The sequence below is a fragment of the Trichechus manatus genome, unplaced genomic scaffold (assembly GCF_000243295.1).
Source record: "Trichechus manatus latirostris isolate Lorelei unplaced genomic scaffold, TriManLat1.0 scaffold00082, whole genome shotgun sequence".
Lineage (NCBI taxonomy): Eukaryota > Metazoa > Chordata > Mammalia > Sirenia > Trichechidae > Trichechus > Trichechus manatus.
In genome coordinates this window covers 6524772-6547408 of record NW_004444018.1, presented here as the reverse complement: position 1 = coordinate 6547408, position 22637 = coordinate 6524772, and the positions used below count along the sequence as shown (strand labels likewise).

General features: G+C 40.9%; 2 protein-coding genes across 6 annotated transcripts in view; one reads left to right on the top strand and one right to left on the bottom strand.

Annotated features, from left to right (window-relative positions):
- The window catches only part of GOLM1 (golgi membrane protein 1), a 74278-nt gene extending 57318 nt beyond the window's left edge, over nt 1–16960 (top strand). Inside the window, exons 6-10 of the mRNA XM_004381316.2 lie at nt 1879–2008; nt 6247–6406; nt 7102–7371; nt 8990–9103; nt 13137–16960. Coding sequence (XP_004381373.1) covers nt 1879–2008; nt 6247–6406; nt 7102–7371; nt 8990–9103; nt 13137–13213 — 751 coding nt within the window. The 3' untranslated portion in view covers nt 13214–16960. The remainder of the gene's footprint in view (nt 1–1878; nt 2009–6246; nt 6407–7101; nt 7372–8989; nt 9104–13136) is intronic.
- A 2-nt stretch (nt 16961–16962) lies between these two features.
- Nucleotides 16963–22637, bottom strand: part of NAA35 (N-alpha-acetyltransferase 35, NatC auxiliary subunit) — a 110398-nt gene continuing 104723 nt past the window's right edge. For 4 of the 5 annotated variants that reach the window (XM_012556961.2, XM_023735798.1, XM_023735799.1 and 1 more), the window contains 3 exons: nt 22275–22397; nt 19414–19494; nt 16963–18546 (listed from right to left, as the gene is read on the bottom strand). In XM_012556961.2, coding sequence (XP_012412415.2) covers nt 18487–18546; nt 19414–19494; nt 22275–22397 — 264 coding nt within the window. In that variant the 3' untranslated portion in view covers nt 16963–18486. The remainder of the gene's footprint in view (nt 18547–19413; nt 19495–22274; nt 22398–22637) is intronic. The other variant, XM_004381315.1, reaches the window with a different exon arrangement.

The following is a 22637-nucleotide window of genomic DNA, read 5'->3' as shown; positions in this document are numbered from 1 at the left end:
GGAATGTAATAGTAATACCGCAACAATAAGTGTGTTGATGATCGGGTCAGCTGCCCATATGGACTCTTGTTTCAGAACATTCCAGTAATGATAATCCAGCCATCAGTTGCACTGTTAGAATAATCACTGGTGGCCAAGTCCTGTATGTCCCTACAAGTCAGCTCCAGTTATTGCCTGGATAGATTCCCTGGGAGGGGCAGAGTTAACGTGCTTAGCTGCTAATCAAAAAGTCGGCAGTTCAAGTCCACCCAGAGGCACCGCAGAAGAAAGGCCTGGCAGTCTACTTCTGAAAAATCAGCCGTTGAAAATCCTATGGAGCACAGTTTTACTCTGACAAACACACGGTCGCCATGAGTCAGAATTGACTCTGTGGCAACTGATTTTTTGTGTTTTTTATTACCTGGACATTCACTGTGTACATGTAAGAAAAAACGGACCTGAGGCCTGCAGGAAGTAACACCATCGCAATCTGCATAACCAGAGTCTAGGAATGTGAGCCTCATCTAGGAGTGTGAGGTTGTTCTCTGTGTTGCTGTCAGGCTGGAACGTGGAAGCTGAAGTTCATCTGCAAGGCAGGGAGAGAGAGAGGCTCTTTGCTCTGGATTTTGACAGGGGCTGGGTGCAGGTGGAAACAGTGTTGACCACTAGACCTTATTCACCTGGTGTAGGTTTAAAGGTTCAGGAATGGCTGTGCACCTGCTCGTTTGCTAACCCTGCATTTTTGTGACATTGTTTGATAACAGGAGCCCTGGTGGCGTCGTGGTTAAAGTGCTAACCAAGAGGTTGGTGGTTCGAAACCACCAGCGGCTCTTCGAAAGAACGATGTGGAGTCTGCTTCCGTAGAGATTTATAGCCCTGGAAACCCTATAGGGTCTCTGTGAGTTGGAATCAACTCGATGGCCGTAGGTTTGGGGTTTGGGTTGTTTGATAACAATGAATCGAACGCATTTAGTTCTTTCAGTTTACAGATGTCACTCTCTGTTTGCTGTGGTAAGCGACGGTGCCAGAGTCAACCAACTGTGGCTTGTATGTTGTGGGAATTGATTTAAGTAAAATTCTCAGTAGGCCTTTGATCTGTAAGCTGCCGGAGGTCAGGAACTCTGTCTTTTGTTCTTTCTCAAGCACCTGATACCCTGTGTGTGGGGGGTATGCTGTGACCCAGGAAATGCTTTGAGCTGAAAAGTGTGTTAGGAGCGTTGGGGATCAAGTGTCTTGCCCACACTTGGCTCCAGCGTGCCTGGGTCTCAGAACAGCAGGCCCTGTGGTAGAGAGTGCAGGGCACAGAGGCAGAAAACTGCGAGCCTGGTTCCCAGCTGCCTTATCAGCTTCTCTCTCTCTGACACTGGCGCACGTAGGACAGTAGGAGGGAGTATGACTAGAAATTCTCTCAACTGCTTTATAGCTCTGATGCTTGTTGGGATACTCTTAAAATAAATTTAAGGTAGAAAGCTGAAGCAACGCCCCAGAGTATCTTAGCTAATTGGCAGCTCAGGCTGAGTTAGATTGTAGTTTGAAAACAGTTTTTCTTAACCAGTGAAGTTCACCTGTTACAGAACAACATGACACTTTTTTAGTAAGCTTCATTTGTTGTTGTCTAGTCAGCTCCGACTCATAGTGACCCTATAGGACATAGTAGAACTGCCCCCATAGAATTTCCAAGGAGCGGCTGGTGGATTCGAACTGCTGACCTTTTGGTTAGCAGCCAAGCTCTTAACCGCTGTGCCACTAGGGCTCCAAAACACACATAGCCGTCCTTAGGTGGCCTGTTTGGGTAAAGTGCCTGGGTGGGAAAACACTGATTGTGTCTCTCTGATGTGCGTTTCACTATCACAACAGACACTCCATAATTCCTTGTCCTTTTGCTTTCTGTCACCAAAGGAACCAGTGCATCAATCAGATGAAAGAGGTGAAAGAGCAGTGTGACGAGCAGATAGAGAAAATCAGCAGAAAGGGGAATGAAGCCATAGCTTCCAGAGACCTGAATGAAAAAAGAGACCAAAGTCAGCAGGTAATTCCTGAGTTTTTCTGCCAGGGCTTCCGAGAAGGTATTCCTACCCTCTCTCTGGGCGTTTTGTTCCTTTTATCTGCTGTCTGATGCGCTTTGATCTCTCCTCTCCCTTGCGGGTTTTGTTCCCTGCGATGCCCTGACTCTGGCCAGGTGTGCTGGCTCCAGACCAGAGTGTTCATGCTGAGGGCTTTATGGGAATTGTTTCATTTAAACCTCACAGCTACCCTGGGAGAGAATTACTGTTATTTTCCTGTTCTGAGAACACTGAGGCCCATGGTGATGGTTAAGAACCTTGCCCAGGGTTGCACTCCTGGTCAGTGGTGGAGCAGACTGTAAGCCGAGTTCTGTCAGACCCCGTGTCCTGTGCTGGCAACCTACGTCCTGTGTAAAGTGGAGCCCAGGAAACTACTGACCAGAGCCTTCTGGGAGACTTTTTTATTTTTAAATATAGCAGCTTTATTGAGACATAGTCCCCATACCATACAGTCCACCGATATGAAGTTTACAATTCATTGGGTTTTAGTATATTTACAAAGTTGTGCAATCATCACCACAAAATCAATTTCAAAGCATTTTCATCACTCCAGAAAGAAGCCCTGTACCCATTAGCAGTCACTCCCTATTCCCCCATAGCCTCTCCCCAGCCCTAAAACCCATTGCCATCAAGTCGATCCCTATAGGGTAGCTGTAAATCGCTAATGAGTCCCCAGTCCTAGGCAACCACTAATCTACTTTCTCTCTATGGATTTGCCTACTGTAGACATTTCATATAAAAGAAATCATACAATGTGTGGTCTTCATGACTGGTTTCTTTCACCTAGCATAATGTTTTTAAGGTTCATCCACATTGTAGCATGTATCAGTAACTTTATTCCTTTTTATGGCTGAGTAATATTCCACTTATGGATATACTACGTTTTGTTTATCTAGATGTCATGGACATTCAGGTTATTTCCACCTTTTGGTTATTATGAGTAATGCTGTTACAAACATTTGTATACATGTTTTTGTGTGGATATATGTGTTCAGTTATCTTGGGCTTATATATATCAGATACATGATTTCTAAATGTTTTGTCTCATTCTGTGGGTTATCTTTTTACTTTCTTGATGGTGTTCATTGAAGCACAACCATTTTTAATTTTGATGAAGTGCAGTTTTATCTATTTTTTTCTTTTGCAGCTTGTTCTTTTGGTGTCATATCTAAGAAGGCTTTGCCTAATCCGAGGCCACAAAGATTTATTCTCATGTTTTCTTCTGAGAGTTTTATATAAGTTTTAGCTCCTACATTTATGTCTATGATCCATTTTGAGTTAATTTTTGTATATGGTATGAGGTAGGAGGTCTATCTACATTCTTTTACATGTGGATATCCATTTGTCTTAGCACCATTTGTTAGAAAGACTATTCTTTCCTTCATTGAATTGTCTTGGCATTGTGCCAAAAATCAGCTGACCATAAATGTGAAGGTTCATTTCTGAACTCTCAATTCTGTTCAGTTAATATCTATTTTTCTACCCTCAGACTAGGAATGCATAGTCTTGATTGCTGTAGCTTTGTAATAAGTTTTGAAATCAAGAAGTGTCAGTCTTCTAACATATTTCTTTGTAAAGATGATTTTGGCTAATCTGCATCTCTTGAATATTCATATGCATTTTAGGATCAACTTGTCTGTCTCTTCAAAGGAGTGATCTGGGAATTTGACAGGGATTATGTTGAATCTATAGATCAATTAGGATTGCCGTCCTAAAGTATTAAGTCTTCCAGTCTATGAATATGGGATGTCTTTCCATTTATTTAGATCTTTAATTTCTTTCAACAGTGTCTTGTACTTCTTTTGTATAATAATAAAATATTATTATTCAATCCTAAATATTTTATTATTTTTTAATGCTGTTGCAAATGGAGTTGTTTTTCATAATTTCATTTTGTGATTGTTTATTGCTAATGTAAGAAGTATAGTTGATTTTTGCATATTCATCTTATATCCTACAACCTTGCTAAACTTATTAGTTCTAATAATTTTTTTGTGGATTCCTTAGGATTTTTTATACACAGTATCATGTAATCTGCAAATAGAGGTGGTTTTCTTCTTCCTTTTTAATCTAGATGCCTTTTGTTTCTTTTTCTTGCCTAATTTCCCTGGCTAGATCCTCCAGTAAAATGTTGAATAGAAGTGAAAGGGGCATCCTGTCTGTTTTTGAATACAAGGGGAAAGCACTCAGTCATTTCATCTTTGAGTTTGAAGTTACCTGTGGGTTCTTCTCAAACGCCCTTTATCAGGTTGAGGAAGTTCCTTTCTATTCCTCATTTGTTTTAACGGTCTTTTTGTTTGTTTGTTTGTTTTTTAAACCAAGAAGAGGTGTTAGATTTTTTCAAATGGTTTTTCTCTGTTGAGATGAATGAGCATGTGTTTTCTGTCCTTTATCCTATTTCTATGATGAAACCAAAAAAACAAACCTTTTGCCGTCGAGTTGATTCTGACTCATAGCGACCCTATAGGACAGAGTAGAGCTGCCCCATATAGTTTCCAGGGAGTGTCCGGTGGATTTGAACTGCCCACCTTTTGGTTAGTAGCCGTAGCTCTTAACCACTACACCACTAGGGTTTCCATTTCTATGATGTATTACATTGATTGATTTTTGGATGTTAAACTAACCTTCCATTCCTGGACAAATCCCATTTGGTTGTGGTGTATAATCCTTTTATGTGTTGCTGGATTTATTTTGTTAGTATGTTGTTGAGGATTTTAATGTCTGTAGCTTAACTTTTTTGTCTAGTTTTGGTATTATGGTAATACTGGGCTCAGAATAAGTTGGGAAGTGTTCCCTCTGTTTTTTTTTTTTTTTTTTGAAAAGTTGGTAAAAACTTAGTATTAAAATTCTTCTTTAAGTGTTTGATAGAATTCACCAATGAAGCCATCTGGGCCTGTGCTTTTCTTTGTGGGAAGTTTTTAATTAAATTTCTTTACTTATTATAGGTCTATCAGATTTTTCTATTTTTTCTTTAGTCACTTTTGGTAGTTTGTGTTTTTCTAGGAGTTTGTATCATCTAAGTTATCTAACTTGTTGGCCTACAGTTGTTCATAGTATTCCCTTATACCATATTGTTATGCAGATAACACGTGCCTTCTATGTTTATTTGACAACCGCACCCTCCCCCTGCAAGGTATTTTCACAAGTGCACTATGCTGTTTTTTTTTACAGCAACATGTAAAAAAACTTGGAATAGTAGCGCTTATGAAAATAGCTCGCGGGGGAGGGCGCGGTTGGCAAACAAACATAGAAGGCATGTGTTATTTGCATAAAAATATGGTAATCCTTTTTATTTGTGTGAAGTTGGTAGTGATGTCCCCTTTCATTTTTTATTAATTTGCGTGTTCTCTCTTTTTTTCTTGGTTAATCTAGTTAAAGGTTTGTCAATTTTGTCCATCTTTTCAAAGAACTAACTTGGTTTCCTTGATTTTCTCTATTGGCTTTCTATTCTCTATTTCGTTAAATTGTTTTCTAATCCTTATTATTTCCTTCACTCTTCTTGCTTTAGTATATTAAGGTGGAAGGTTAGGTTTTCAATTTGAGATCTACTTTTTTAATATAGGTGTTTACAGCTATAAATTTACCCCTAAGCACTGCTTAAGCTGCCTCTTACAAGTTTTGGTGTGCTGTGTTTTTGTTTTCATTCCTCTCAAAGTATTTCCTGAATATGCCTTGTGATTTATTCTTTGACCATTAGTTACTTAGGAATATGTTATTTAATCTCCACATATTTGTAAATTTCTCAAATTTCATTCTGTTATTGATACATAATTTCATCCATTATGGTTAGAGAACATAGTTTGTATGACTTCAGTCTTTAAATTTACTGAGTGTTGTTTTATGGCCTAACATCCTGGAGAATAGTCTATGTACAGTTGAAAAGAATGTGTATTTTACTCTTGGTGGGTGTGTCTGTTAGGTCTGGTTGGTCTGTGGTGTTAAGTCATCCGCTTCCTTGTTGCTCTCTGCCTAATTGTTCTGTTCATTATTGAAATTACCTCCCAGGTGATCTTGACTCAACCTCAAGTTTTTTGATGCAAGTTCTGCCTGTGCCATGTGACAGGGTGTGACGGGCAGATCACGGCATTTCTCAGGGTTTCAGTGTTCTCATTCGTCACATGGGCATGGTGGTCCATTGCATTGCTGGGGTTATTGGTTCATGGTCACAGAGCCCCTGGCTGACCATCTTGTGCTCCTCTTTCAGCATCACTTCCTCAGCGAGCCTCAGGCCAGGTTGCAGGATGCAGGCTTGCTGCAGGCAGAGGTGCCACAAGAGAAGGGAAATGTACTCAGCAACGCCCAGCGCCAGACACCAGCCCCCAATTCTGAAATAGCTTTGGATTTGAAGAGACAAGCTGAGAAGGGTAAGTTGAGGCCAGGCAGTTACACGTGTAAGCCCCCTCCAGAGCCCCACTTAAAGAAAAACAAAGCAGCGGCTCATGGCTTCCACTCCATATATACACGCAAGGACAGAGTGTGCTGTTTGAGGCGGACAGCGAGCTCAGTCATGGGGCTGGTAGGCGGCAGGTGAGTGTTTCTGGGCACCTGGAATTGGGGCCGCAGGGCTTACCTTGTCTTATAGATGTCTCCTTGTAAACTAAGCGCCTTGTTCTTTGTAAAGCAGGGTCTAGGCTATTGGCTGTACTTTTATTTGGGACATTGGTGGGTTTGAGAGGTGGCCAAGCCCTGGGCAGCTGCCATTTGGGAACAGTGGGGGTTGCTGTGTACCTGTAGGCTGGCGTGCCCTGGCTCCAAGTACTTGTCTCAGATAAGACAGTCAAATAAAGCCAGCAGTAAGCACACCCTCCTCCACTTGGTCCATCGCTGTAATTGCTATTTTTTTCTAAATGACATTTCTCTTGCTCACAGTTTGGAAGATGAGCCTCAGGCAGAGAGACGCCTGAGCTCACAAAATAAATCTACCCAACTGCTACCCCATGTGCGGCCCACTCCATCCACGCTCCTTGGGAGGGCCCTGGTAATCAGGTGGCACACGTTGTCTGTCTTTAATTTGAATTAAATGCCTGTAAGGTGACAGCTGGCTGTGTTCTGTGTGCAGAGGAAACAAATGAGATTCAGGTTGTCCGCGAGGAGGACACTCAGAGGCTTGGCCTGGGGCTGCCGCAGGAGCCGGGCCAAGCGCCGGCTGCCAAAGACGACAAGCTCGTGGAGGGAAAAGGTGTTGGGGGAGCCAGAGAACTTGGCCAAACCCCACAGTTGCCAGCTGCCCTGCTGGCGAGCCAGGAAAATATAGAGACTGACGGCCCTGAGCGGGACCAGCTTGTCATCCGTGAGGACCAGGAGGAGGAGCATGGTGCAGATGAGCAAGGTGGGTAGAGGGCCCCGGGCTGCCTGCTGACTCCACTCTGCTGGCACTTGGCCGTCGTGGCCTCCTTCCTGACACAGCAGGATCTCTGTGACTTCTCTCCAGCAGCAGCTTACGATTTGGTGGTTCGTTTTGTTTGTTTTCAAGTTGGAGGCAGGAAGGAGGAGCGATGCACACTTTGGCACTTTGAGGTTCAGAAATACTATTAACGGGAAGTCGAGGGGACTTTCAGGTGGAAGACCGTGAGAGGACTGCTTGGCGTTGAGGAAACATGCCTCCTGGCAGGCAGACCACCTGTCCTGTCCGTGTCCTCTTTCTCATGCAGTGTCAGGTCCAGCGTGGGTACTCAGTGAAGGCCTGGTGGGTGAGTGAATGAGTGAACGGTTAGGTACATGGAGTCTAATGTGTATTTTAGCATTGAGGAAAAGCGACACGGGAATCCACCTTTCTGGATCAGTTGACTTTTTAAAGAAATACAGGGAAGTGTGGGAAACTGAGAGCCACAGAATATTCTGGGATGTATTTTGGTTCCTTAAAGATGTGGAAACTTTCAATCCCAGCCGAGCCAGGAGCAGTTAGGAGACGATGCCTGTGCTCTGGGGCGGAACAAGGTGCGGAAGTTGGGGAGTGCGCTTATTTGTGTATGCTGATTCCATCTAAATCTGGTTTTCATTACCGCTCTCTTTCTGAAGCACGTGTCCTCACAAGTTCCCAGTTACAGAGCTGCATTTTGTCAGCTTCCCTGCTCTGGCCCCTGCTGTCCGCACTGCCCCACAGTAACATGTACCCTGGGGGAGGTAGGGAAGGAAAACCTGGCATGGCTCATCGGGGCGCTGGTGGTTCAGGCTGTTCAGCAGCTGGTCACAGAGGTGCATGTGCCCGAGACACACAGGCCTGTGTGATACCTTCGCTCTACGTGTCTTTGTCACAGGCTAATTGCAGAATAACCTACAGGGCACGCAGGCCTGGCTCTGAGTCCACCTCAGGCAGTGCAGAGAAATACGATCAGAGCTGACTTTTCCAGACATGGCTTTTTCAAAAAAGATTTTCTTCACCTACCTGTATATGGATATAAAATATTTAAGTTAAACCCTTTAAGTATGTCTCTTGGGTGCATTTTAGCCTGATCTTCTTTTCGGGTTGCTGTTTCCTCCGGGGAGGCATGTAGTCATAAATGATCTAATTCTGTATGATGGACAGTTTTTATCCTTTGGTTCACAATAGTCACTGTTACCTTCTCTTGGAGGCATGAGTCCTTTTGAGATGCTGTTGACACATAGAAACCTGGTGTTTCCTAAAACAGTGGTTGGTACCTTCCCTTTAATCTTGATTTCATCATCTCTTAAAAACTGGGATTTGGGTTTAGTCAGTTTCCTACTGCAGCCTTTTGTTTAGGGCCGTGTTTTCCACAGAGTAGAACTGAAGTGGTGCCTGCGTATGAGGGCCCCTGCATGGTATCTGCATTGGAAGCAAGCATTCAGTCCCCCACCATTGTCTGAAAGGAAGGAGAAAGATATGCCTGTTAGATGCTAAGCCCCCAGGACCTGGGCACTGGTGCTCCTCTGGCATAAATAGAGAAGTGATGTCGCTTATGTTTTACATGTCTGTGTCGATGTTACAGGGAGAAACCAGCAAAAACTGGGAGGAGATGATGCGTACAACACAGATGAAAATGAGGCAGAATCCGAAACAGACAAGCAGGCAGCCTTTTTGGGAAATGACAAAAGCCTAAACAGTAAGAACGGTGATGGGGTCACATTTCTTGTGCTTCTTTGTGTCCTTCATGTCCCCTTTCTGGTTCTTCACTTTTGGACTGACCATACAATGAATTTCAACAATAATGTTGTAAGTAATCGATCATTTGAAGGAGACTTTCTTTTCCTTGGAAGCCGTTGAAAGTAGGGGTGGTAGAGGGAGGCAAAGGGTTGAGGCCCAGCATGATAAAGATGTTTCAGAAAGTCTTTCTGCTCATTGGGTTCAAGCCCCTAGATTATTGGTTACAAGATTGTTTTTTGTTCTTCAGTGACATTTAGGGACTTCCCAACAAAATGGCTGGGTGACCACTTGATCACTGTACGTTATTGTCTTAGTCATCTAGTGCTGCTGTAACAGAAATACAAGTGGATGGCTTCAACAAACAGAAGTTTATTATCTCATAGTCTGGTAGGCTAGAAGTCCAAATTCAGGGCGTCAGCTCCAGGGGAAGGCTTTCTCTGTCAGCTCTGGATGAAGGTCCTTGTCATCAGTCTTCCCTTGGCCTAGGAGCTTCTCAGTGTAGGGACCCTGGGTCCAAAGGACGCACTTTTCTCCTGGCACTACTTTCTTGCTGGTATGAGGTCCCCCCAGTCTCTGTGCTCGCTTTTCTCTTTTATATCTCAAAAGAAATTGACTTAAGACACAACCCAGTCTTGTAGATTGAGTCCTACCTCATTAACATAATTGCCTGTAATCCTGCCTTATTAACATCATAGAGGCAGGATTTACAACACACAGGAAAATCACATCAGATGACAAAATAGTAGACAACCACACAATACTGGGAATCATGGCCTAGCCAAGTTGACACACATTTTTAGGGGACACAATTTAATCCATAACAATTATCAAAAAAGAAGTTCCAGTCTATGTACAGTGTCCTAGCAGCTTTTTTTATAGCTGCACTTTGTATTATTATTATTATTACTATTATTTTGAATTATTGAAGTGTCCAGACCCGTGTCTTTTAAAATAAGTCACATTCTGGATGTGTCCATTTCCTGGTGGGTGGCTTCAGGTTGAATGCTGTGTAGCTGATGTGTGCTTCTCTCATATCACACCGGGAGGCACATATTGCCAGGCTGCCCCACAGCTGGTGATGCCAAGTCTGATCCCAGGTCTCCATGGCAAAGGCACATTTCCCTTTGCAATCAGTAACCTGTGAGGGTGATGCTTTGAGAGTGTGTGGCTCTGCTACCCATTCAGGAGCCTTGCCTAAACCTCTTATTACTTTGGGGGTTGCAAGGTGGCAACTTTTCTGTCATCCCCTCACATTTTTTAGCTGGAATTATTCTTTAAGGAAGCCCTGCCTCCCCCAGCACACACACATTAAATTCATTCTTCTGTTGGATTCTTGGTGTTTTTTTTCCTTAATTTTTAAGAGCTCTTTTTATATGTTAGGGAGATTGACTTTTATCTGTGATATAAGTTGTAGACACTTTCTGCCAGTTTGTTTTGCTTATGGTATTTTTTTTGCCATGCAACATTTCAAGAAATTTTCTCTTCTCTTTTATTGCTTCTGGATATTGAATCCTGGTTAGAAAGGTTTTCTCCACTTCTGGTGTTTAAAGGAATTCGTCTTGTATTTGAATGCTTTCAAATTTTTTAGTCTCTAAAACACAGCTTCAGAAAACCATACAGAACAGTGAGTTCTTAGAAGGTGAATACCTCATCGCCGCCTCCCCAGTCAGAACTTGGCCAGCCACTTCTGAGACCCTTCTGCGTCCCCTGTCCCAATGCCGGCAGCCACCTTCCCCCTCAGTAATAGCCACCTTTAGAGCGGTCATTTCCTTGTCTTCTTTATGGGTTTGTCACCCAAGATGGCATCCCTGGACACTATAGTCTTGCCCGTTTTCTTAAATTTGATATCTTAAGTCTCTCAATCTCCAAGTTCCCCCTCCATTCCTTTCTTTTCTTTACATCAGTTAAGGAACCCAAGCTGTTTGACCTGTAGAGTTTCCTACAGTCTGGATGTTGCTGATTCATGTTGCAGTTTAGCATGTTCCCTGGTTGCGCAGTGGTTAGAGCTTGGCTCCTAACCAAAAGGTCGGCAGTTCAAATCCATCAGTCGCTCCTTGGAAACCCTATGGGGCAGTTCTACTCTGTCCTATATGGTCGTTATGAGTTGGAATCATCTGGACAGCAACAGGTTTGGTTTTTTAGTTTTCATGTCCTGCAGATCAGCAGCTGGATCCAGAGGCTTGATCAGACTTAGGTTCAGGCTCCAGCCCCTGGCAAGACCCTAGGTGGTGGTTCGTTCTTTCTTTAGAGGCACGTAATAACTGCCCGGTGTCTTTTTGTGCTGTTAGCAGCAGCAGTTGTTCAGGGCCTGTTTCTGTTAGGAGTCCCTGGGTGGTGCCAACGGTTGAGCACCTATTAGTCGAAAGGTTGGCGGTTTGAACCCACCCAGAGGTGCCTCGGAAGACAGGCCTGGTGATCTGCTTTTGAAAGGTCACAGCTTTGAAAACTCTATGGAGCAGTTCTATTCTGTACATACGGGGTCACCATGAGTTGGAATCGACTCAGCAGCAACCAGCAACAACATCCTAGTTCTATCATTTCTATTTCATTTGTTAACTAGAATATTTTTATAAACAGACATTTTCCCTCATCTATTGTTTGTTCACCCAGTAGTATTGTCCTATAGGAGAGGCAGTATCAATGCTTCTTTCTTGCCGTTTACCAGTTTTCATCATAATGAATTGTTTTCCTGTCAGCCTCTGAAGGTGACCATTTAAAATGACCATTTAAAAATATTGTAAGCTCATGGATGTAAACATATTTGATGGGTTTCATTCAATTTCATTTATCATCTTTTTGGCACCTCAAATTGCCTCATCTTCTTTGGACAGTGGAGGCTTCCCCACTTTTTATCTGGACCTTCAGGTTCCTTTGTCTCTCTTGTCCTTGTCCCTGCTCAGCAGTTTTCCTCTCTCTGGGCTCTACCTGGAAAGGAGCCCTGCAGATTAGTGTCAGGAGTCCGTGGGGCTCGGACTTCGCCCACTCTGCTAGTCTTCACCATGGATACCTTATGATGGGCTGCCACGGGAGCCTCCCGTCGTCAGCAGCCACCTGCACACTGGGCCAGCATGCTTTCTGGTGTGTCCCTGTTGGCTCTTTGGAGTTCTGTTCTCAGCTGCGTTGATGCTTCTTGCTTTCCTGTGTTCTTTACACACAGATGCTGCTGTCATACATGTGGCTGGCTGTGGTTTGTCTTTGACTGCTTGTATTTTGACTGAATGATTCCTGCAGGGATTCCTGGTCATCTAGTTTTGTTATAAATGCCCATGGCTTTTGAGTTTTTTATCTAGTTGCTCTAGGTAGGGATTCAGAGAGATTAACAGACTGCCACCATTGTTCCAGAATCATCCTCTGCTTTCATATTTGACGTTTAGATCGGAGTCATTTGCTTCATATGAAGTTTATGTGGGTGTATGGCCTCAAGTGTGTAAGTCCAATTTTATCTTTTTCTAAAGGGCTATCCAGCTGGCCCAGCATCATCTCAAAGCCAGTGATTTGAGATGCCACCTTTAACAAATAGTAAATTTTTTAGACCCATATGTACTTGGGTCTATTTTTGGATTTTCTATTTGATTGATTTCTCTGTCACCTCACTTTGTACAACACTGTTCTAACAGCTTTAACATCTGGCAGACTGAGTCCTCTGGGAAATCTCAGTCAACATCTCCTTGAAGAATGTTCCTTCCTTTCCTTATTCCTTTTTGAACTCGTGATTAGAAGTTAGATCTTCTCATTCTGTCTTTAATTTCTGCCTCTCTGGGCTGCATTCAGGATAATTTTTTTTTTTTTAGGTATTTTAGCTTTGTTTTGTGGCATATTGTTGGCCATATATAGAGTCTCTTTTTTAATATCTTGAATTCCAACTTACAGTGTTGTTGGTGAGGTGTAGAAACTTATGCCACGTGGGATTTGCCTGGGCTGGTTTCTCCAGCTGTTTAATATTAGAATGTATGTGAGTGTGTATTTGTGTGTTTCTTTTCTTTCCTTTTTAGTTTTTAATGCTGAAGATAAAAAAAGAGATACCATAAATTTACTTGATCAGCGTGAGAAGAGGAATCATACTCTCTGAATCAAAGTGGAAACACACACTTCCCATCAGGATTAAACACAGATGATGATAAAATAATTCATGTGGAATTGAACGTGCAAAACTGAAAAGTACTCAGTGAAATTACATCTAAAGATGATTATTGTGGAGTTTTAGTATGTACTTTGTGTGGGAAAAATGGAATTGTCCTTTTAGATACTTTTTGGGAGTACTTTTGAAGTGTCTATATTAGGATATCAAAATTTGTTAAGTTTTTGGTTAACAGGCATTTCATGAAAAAGATCAACACCAAAAAATACAAGTTCTACTTCAAGTATGGTGACAGTGGTGCTTGTTTATTCTGGAACAGAACGTTCTTTAAAAACAAACAAAAAGGCGTGAGGGAAGAGTCAGTCTTCTGATGCTATGAAGAGGGCCACCACACTTAGAGGACGCCCCCTCGGTCCCCTCTGGAGGCATTGTCTCCTCCACAGGCTTTGCCGAGGGACTTGGTCCCAGCCCATTATTTCTGGTCTCACTGGGAAAGACTGAATGAGGATTGCCCTCTACTCTCGTGCACTCACTCCTGATAGTCAAGGGCCTAGAGCACTGACTATTAACAAAAATGTCATCTAGCAACAGTTTTAACAAGTATAGACACAAAGCTGTTTTGTGTGAGAATTTCTAAAAAGACTACTTGTATAATAACCCGTCATCCTTAATGTACAAAAGGCTATTAAGTAACTTGTGATTTGAGCATTTGTGGTCTGTACTTGCTTTGGTTAGTATATGTGGGTTAAGCAAAATCTTCGGTAATAAGTAGATCTTACCAAAAAGAGACACGAGTGGATTGGACTTCGGACCCAGCAGAGGCCTAGCGGAGAGGGTGCCGGCAGCCTGCAGCAGAGCCCAGTGTGGGAGGCACAGCCATGTGAGGGCTGGTTTGTTGTGGACAAATCTGTGCCTACTTTATCACAAGAGTAAAAGAAAAGAAAGTTAACTGATGTTGAAGGATATTTACAGTGTTACAAGTTGGGACAGTTTAGAAAGGCAAGAGAAATAGTTCATTTTTGTCAGTTTATACATTTAGCTGTGGCAAAATGACTATCACAAAACTGATTTAAAAATCAAAGGTTAATGTTAATTTTCAAAATGGACTTAGAGTGACTGTTTTATCATAATCCACACTGGTAGCAGTGACAATAGGTTTGACTTCAGTTGGTTCCCCCATATTTAAGGCGGATCAGCTCTTTCCTGCAAATGGCTGGCAGTCACGTTCCTGCCTTGCTTTCAGTGAGCATCTCTAAGGTTGAGTAAGTGGTGGCGCCTATTAGAATACATTTAGATTCACAGAATTTGAGCTGCAAGGGCCTCAGAGGTCATTTGGTGGAGAGGATAGTAAGGCCCAGAGAGGTTATGTAATTTACAGGAGCCAGATAGCAGGGGAGCTTGGTGCCTGGACTCACACGCAGGTGTGCTGACATAATGCATTCATATTAGGATTTCAGACTTGAATGTTCTTCATGTAGGAATGTAGGATATCCTTTTACCCTCACTGAGAAAAGGCAGCTGAAGGAGGATATAAAAGTAGCTTATAAGACCTTTATCTTTTTCCAGCGTTCCTTTATGTGTTAGTCTTAGGGTTGATATAAATTCTTGCTTTCTCAAATAATTAATGAAACCTCTAGGTGTCTCGTTTAATTAATGTGCACAGAGTTGCTGAGAAAATACTCCTTGATTTTAAAACTATCTTCCCAGATAATTCCCTTCATCCCTTAGGGATCTCTTAAGAATCTGCTTTTAAACTGTAGATTTAAGGATAGTGGTTCACCTTAAACCATTTGTGAAATGAGATGGGATATCAATATAAGTGAAAAACAATCATGATAACTTGGTGTACAGAGGCATCTGAGGCCACCCATTCAGGAGGATGTGTACCTGGACTTCTCCAGGCAGTCACCCCAGTGGTTCTCCTGTGATCTCAGGCACGAATTCTGAGGTAACAAGAGGTGTGATGGCTGTTTAAAAAAACAAAGCAAAACAAACCTGTGCAACAAGCATCAAATACATATCAAATCCCGACCTTGGTCTTTTGGGTTCATCCAAAATTAAATAAGCAGCTATTCTTTATTAAAATTAAAACCTACTTTTAGCAAGTATCTAATTTACACCTTCCTCTCTATACTCAAATGGTGTGTAGACAGGAGTGATAGAGTTATTTATTTGATTTTTTTACCCCTGCAAATAGGACTGCATATGGAGACTTTCTAAGCAAACTTGGATAAGATTTCACACTGCACTTACGCGTGATGGAATTTGAAAAATGAACCATTACCTGTTAAATAATTAATTATGCTACATTAAATAACCAGAGTGATAACTAGCATTGTTTTGTTACCACTTGTAGTAACTGGTTGTCCATTCATAGTAGAGTGTGGAATGCTGGAAGAGAACTGTGAATAATGAAGAAGGGTCATTTAAGGTCCAGTGGATCTGTCTACTCCTCCCACTCTCTGGCCTAAAAGATTAATTTTTAATTATACATAATGATAGTCTGAGGCACTGAACAACTTTGAACACTTGCCTTTGAAATAATTTTAGAAAAGATATTTAAATTTAAAATAATAAAGATGGTTCCATTAACTGTGGGTTAAATTTTTTTCACATGATTAGGCTGAAAATGTTTTAGTGTCAAAGTTGGGGAAATGGTTTATCTTAATTATGTATTCAAATATTTGTATGTTTATGTGTTGTTTCTCAGCTCGGAGGGCAACACTTTTTTGAAGTGTACTAAACCACTGTCCCTTCGCATGTTTTAAAAGCTGATTGATGAAATTCTGGTTATATGTACACTGAAGGATTACTTTTGAAGTAACTGTCTTTCCATGAGCTTTTTTTTTTTAATTCAGAAAGTTGGATTTTATGTATTCATGATTAACTTTAAAATCTTGCTAATTAAAAAAAAAAAGTAAAATGCTTCTATCCTTGTTGGTGTATCTCTGGTAAAGTAAATGACATATTCTCTCACCTTGAAGTTAGAAAAATATAGAAACTTCAGATAATGAACTTTTTATAAACTGAGGCCCAAACCAGTTGAAACAAATGCTTTGTTTTTCATCCTTATGCCTTAGCAGAATAAAATTATCCCCTCTAAACCAGAGTAAAAACCCTGAGTTGAGTGACATAAACCACACCTTGCTTGTAGTACTGTACATCCCACAAAGATTCCAATCCCATGATGGGTGCTTGACATGTATTTCCTGGGTGCTAAGTCCAAATAAATGATTGTGATTGATCAGGGATGTGGTCCCAGACAGCCTAATTTTCCACGTAACGGAAGTTTTGCCTTTTAGCCCCTTTTTAATCCTTGAACAGAGCAAATGCCTCAAAGGAAAGCACACGATTCTGTCAGTAACACACTAATAAATTTTTTGCTTTTCAGTTGACAAAGGGTTAACAATACAGACACTTTGCTCTTAGGAAGATCCATTCCTAAAAGGTAGCCTCAGTGTGTCTGTAACTGAGTCAGAACTGTTTGCTTAGTAACCTTCATCCACACTAGGGGACCAATCAGATATGTAGGTTACAAAGAAATGACAGGTTAGCTGCTTTAAAGTATTTCCAGAAAAAGTTTCAGTATGTTTGCAAGAAAGGTGTCAGACCAGAGTTTAGACAGTTGGAATTCAGAACCCTTCTTACTGTGTTGTTGTTAGTTGCTGGTGAGTCAACTGCAACTCAGGGTGACCTCGTGTACAACAGAAAGAAACCCTGCACGGTCTGTGCCTGCCATCTTCATGATCATCGGTAGCTACTGTGTCAACCTATCTCATTGAGGTTTTCCCTCCTTTCACTGACCCTCTCTACCAAACATGACGTCCTTTTCTAGCAACTGGTCTTTCTTGATGATGTGGTCCAAGGTAAGTTGAGCTGAAGTATCGCCATTCTCGCTTCTAAGCAGCATTCTGTTTGTATTTCTTCTGTTGGTTCTTCCTGGCATTCACAGTATATTCAATATTTTGATTTGAGTGCATCAGCTCCTCTTCGGTCTTCTTTTTCACGATCCAACTCTTGCATGCATGAGGCAACTGAAAAGACCACCTTAGTAATCAAAGTGATGTCTTTGGTTTTTAAAAACTTTAAAGAGGTCTTTTGTAGCAGATGGGCCCAGTGCAATACGTCGTTTGATTTCTTGACTACTTTTTACCACAGACCAAATGTATAATTTTCACTGAGTCAGAATCGACTCGACCACAATGGGCTTAGTCTTAGACCAAGCCACAAAAGCCAACTTAAGGCCTGTTGTAGCTCATACTGCTCATTAGTACTGCATACTACGGGGGGACAAAAGGGAAGGCCCCAGGAGGCTTGGACAGCTGCCATGGCAGCATGAGCGAGAACACCAGAGCAGACGGAGAGGAATGAGCACAGGGAGGGTGGGGCATCTGGCTGTGGGCACGGCACTTGAAGGAACAGGTAGATTTTGGTCAGCTTTTCAAAGCCAGAGCATATTCACAGGGACTGACCCCCTCATTTGAAAATGTTTCATGGGTTAAAATGAACATGAAGAAGTAAACAAAAAGGAACATGCCACATTTAAACCTAGACCTTAAAATTAACAATCTATGTATTTCTGTCTTTTAAATGTTTCTAGCAAATGAAATCTGTAATCTTTTAAAAAGTGCCAACAGTAAAAGTTAAAGAATTTAAAAAAAATCTGTATCCTTATAGATAGCTATCATTTATATTGTGACATAAAACCACACTCCCCCATTTAACCCACCTAACCTCCTTTTATAGCTCAGAGGCCCCCCAAAGGCCCCATTAAGATGTATTTTTGCCAAAACCCCATACAAATGTTAATCCTTTGATCTGAAACTTTTAGTACTCAAATTTTTTTTTAACTACTCAAATGTTAGAGCAAATGCCTTCAGTTCTTAACATGTATCACAAAGTGTTCTCATTTTTCATCTCCAGCAGTGCATTTTTGTCAAGAAATTTATTAACCTTTACAAACACTATTTTCACTCCATCATTCATAAAAAATGATTTATGATTAAATCTGTAATAAAACCATATAATGTTCATCAATGCATTCAATAAGACCAGTTTCATCCATGGAACATAATAAACCACTTTAAAACAGCAGTTTTCATTCATGTCATATAAGGCTATCAAACTAAAAGTATTCCTTATAATGACTTGTTATCCAAGAAATCCATTTCACTTCATGTTACGTGGTAAGACTGATGGATGTATGTTCTGAGAGGAATCTGATATTAGATTCCACTCCTTTATGATTAGTTTTTCAGTCTCTCTCAAACAAGTTTCACAACAGGAAAATATTTGTGGGCAGAGAAATCAAATTCGGGAGGAACCTAGAAAGAAAATCAGAAAGTTTATATATCTACAAATTTTTGGACAGTAAACAAAAGACTTTTTTAGTTTCCTGTGTTTTTAGAGAAGAGGCAGGAGAAAGATGCAATACTGGTTAAATGACAAAGTTAAGTTAGGCACTAAGCTGGAGAAAAAAAATGATCAGCTTATCTCTGGTTTATGAAGGGTAGACAACATGCTGACCAGCTGTTTTCTATCTTCACTGAGTACTTAACAAGGGAAAATGGACTTCAGTTACAGGAAAGGAGTTCAATTAGATCATGGGTCAGCAACTCTTTTAGTTCCAGGGTCACTGATAGTACTAAGCAATGCCAGTGCGAGTCACTGGTCAAGCAGAGCGGGTGAGAAGGCAGACAGACATGGGAAAAACCAGAGTAAACACAGGGATGGGGACAGCCGGGCTGTCCTCTTGCTCAGTGCAGAACCCCTGCAGTGAGATGCTGATTAAACAGTTACACCTGACAAGGAAAGCTTACACATCTCCCATCTCCTGAGCCATTAAAAAAAGTCTTTAATTATTGAAGTATTCCCCTTTCCAAAGGATGGATGACTTTATAAATACCTCTCCCAGAAATTTGTTTTTATCTATTTTCTTTTTTACCCCAAGTCATTCCATTATTTACATGGAGGAAGGAAGGAGAAGGGAAAGGTAGGCTTTTTAAGTCAAAATCTATACGTTTCAAGGCAAAATGGCAAGCTCTAGTTAATCTCCTGTGTGCTGTATCTCTTTTAGGATGTTTATTTTAATGAGTGTCTTAACATTTTCTGGGGGGGTAATAACATTTATGCATATTATTGGAAAAAAATTTTTCAATAATTTAAGGCCATTTTTCCCACAATGTACGTACCTTAGATTCCTTTTTATGTCCTCCTGCCAATAACTTCATAACCACAAAGTTGGGTTTGGCAACTTTTAATATTCTAGTGACCTAAACAGTGAGCAACATTATTAAAACAAAATTCATATTCATTATGTCTTTATAGATACTAACTGGAATTTTGCATAGTGTTAAAATTTTATGCAATAAAGACAATTTAAAAATATGAACAAACATACTTCTTTAGTAATATAACCTGTATTTTAATCAACTCTGAAAACTTGAAAGGGCTGCCGTATCTCATATCATTAGCATAATGTTAAGAGCATGGACTCTGGAGTTAGACTTCGATTTCACATTTCACCGTTGCCTCTTACTAGCTGTGAACCTGGCAAGGTACTGTACCCCCTCTCTTCTTCAGTTTTCTCATCTGTGAAAACGGAATAATAATTCTACCTACTCTGCAAAGATTTGGTGTGAGGATTAAACAAGTTAATCTATGTTAAGAGCTCAGACCCATACCTGGCAGGTAGTTAAACATCCTTTTAAGTGTTAACTGTTAGTAGTATTTCTGACTACTGCTTATCTAAGAGACTTCATTTGAACACATGAATAACAGTGGGCTGGAATACTGTTTTTCTCTTAAGAGAGAATAATATAAAACTTGAAGAAAAAAGTTCACACTGCCTTCTTACTGACCTCTCTTTAGAAATACACACCACCACAAGTTCAGGACCTCTCCTCTTGAACTCCAGATCACATATCCAACTGCCTAGATGACATCTCCACTTGGACATCCAATAGGCATCTCAAACTTAACAAGTGCAAACCCAGCTCCTGACCACGCCCCCGCTGCCCTCCACCTGCTCATGCTCCACTGCAGGCTTCCCACCCAATTCAATGCATCAGCTGCTCAGGTCAAAACCCTTAAAGTCACTTTTGACCCCTCTTTCTCTCACACCCCACATCCACTTTATTTGCCAATCCTGCTCTGACTCAACCTTAAAATACACTGAGAATGTAACTGCTTCTATCACTCAACGATCACCACCACCTCCCACTTGGGTTACTGCGTTGGCTCCCCTGCTTCTACCCTTGCCCCTACTACGGCCTGTTTCAGCACAGTGGTCAAGGCCACTGTGGTCATAGACTGGGTCACTCCTCTGCTCAAAAGCCTCCAACAGTTTACCCCCTTGCTCAGAGGAAAAGCCTGGTGTGATGTGGCCACCTGCTACCACTCTAACCTCATCTCCCACTTGCCTGCCACACTCCATCGACACCAGGCCCTGGCTGTTCTGCCAATGCTCCAGGCACATTCCTGCCTCAGGGCCTTTACATGATCCCTCAGCCTCGAAGGCTCTATCCTCGGATAACCACGACTTTCTTCTTCACCCTCTTCTAAAATTTGCTCTAAGGCCACCTTATTTTAAAATGTCTAACCCTCTCCATCTCCCCACTTCCTGTAGCATTCCCTATTCCCATTCCCAGCTTGATTTTTCATGATACTTACGACCTTCTTATATTGTTTACTGTCTATAACCTACCACTTTTCCCTCCCCCTGCCTCTATGAGGGCAGGAATTTCTGTCTTTTTTGTTTGCTTACTACCATATCCCCAGAACCTACCAAAGTGCTGGTGGCATAGTAGGTGCTCAATAAATATTTGTTGAATAAATGAAGTTTCCACTAAATAAAATACGCCACGTATTAAAGGTATCTCCCTCTAACTTTTACAGGCCCCTTTTTATTTTCTTTTATTAAATGGGTAAATATGTTTAAGAAAACTTTCTCCCCTATCCCTGTTCCCCTAGGCATCCAGCTCCTCCCACTTCCAAGCAGCAAACACTATTATAAGTTTTTATGTATCTTTCCAGAGTTATTTTATATTTATCTATAGGAAAAGAATACACAGTCTTCCTTGTCCCCCTGTGATTGAAATGGCAGTATACTAAACACACAATTTTACACCGTGCTTTTTTTTAATTCCCCAAATCCTGAAGATCATTACAGTACAGAAGAATCTTCCTTGTTCTTTTTAATGCTGCATGGTATTCCGCTGTCCGGATTTATCAGAGTTTACTTAACAGCCCCGTTGAGACACACGTCGGTTAACGACACTGCTGCAGGGAACAGTCGCGCGTATTCATCACTCCTCTCACTTCCCACATGTGCACATGGAGAATCCAAGCAGCACAACTGCTGGGCCTGAGCATTTGTGGGTTTTGATGGATATTGCTAAACTAACCCTCTATAGAAGCTGTACCAAGATATACTCCAAAAAGTGGTACACATATTATAAGTTAACTTTCATTTTTCAGAATAAATGTATTTCCAGAAAATTAGGTATACAGCAAATTATGAAAATACCAAAAGCCCAAAACTTAGTATTTTATTTATTTTGCAAGTCGTAAGCTCTGTAGAATAATATCTCAAAATAATGTCTTAAAGAACAATAGTCTTTAAATTGTTTTCACTTCTGTAATTATTGGCCAGATCATTTTTCAGATTTAAGATTTATATAAATTTTTTTTTAATATAATGAACTATAGATTAAAATTTCAGAAGTTAAATGTTATTACCACTTTGAGCTATGGATCAGTCTAGATTTTATGTCTATCCTTTCTTTCTGGTTCTGAGTCTTGATTTCTCTTTGCACTGATTTCTAAATTTACACAAAGGAGGTATCTGCATCACCTCTTTTGTAAAATAATATTAAGTCTGACAACAGTAGGTTGGCAAAGCTATTTGAAATCCTTGGCAGAAACATGACAGGCTTCATTTATTAATACTATTCTTTAAAGTTCATTTTTATAATTAAATTATCATCCAGAGTTAAGAAATGTACTTCCTACCAAGTATTTTTTCCAAGAATTACTGTGAATCCAGTCTTACCTCATGGTCTGGGTTTGGGATATTTTCCAATATCATTTTCGCCTGCTGAAAGTGCTTACTAGCTGCCACATACAGTTCTGGAGACTGAGGAGGAGGGCTGTATTTATTGAGGTCAGACATTTCCTAAAAAGAAAAGGGAAAGAATATTACTCAAAATGTGTTTAACACAAAAAAACTCTAAAATACCCTTTTTATAATTATCAAAGAATTCTACATTGACTATCCATTCATATATAATGAAGTGAAAACTCACCACATCTCCCTATTTTTTCCTATGTAATATTCAGTTCTCAACCCTCATACACTAGCTCATGTTATTCTCGTATCTTAAATACCTGCCATTTAAGGTCTGATAAATATGTT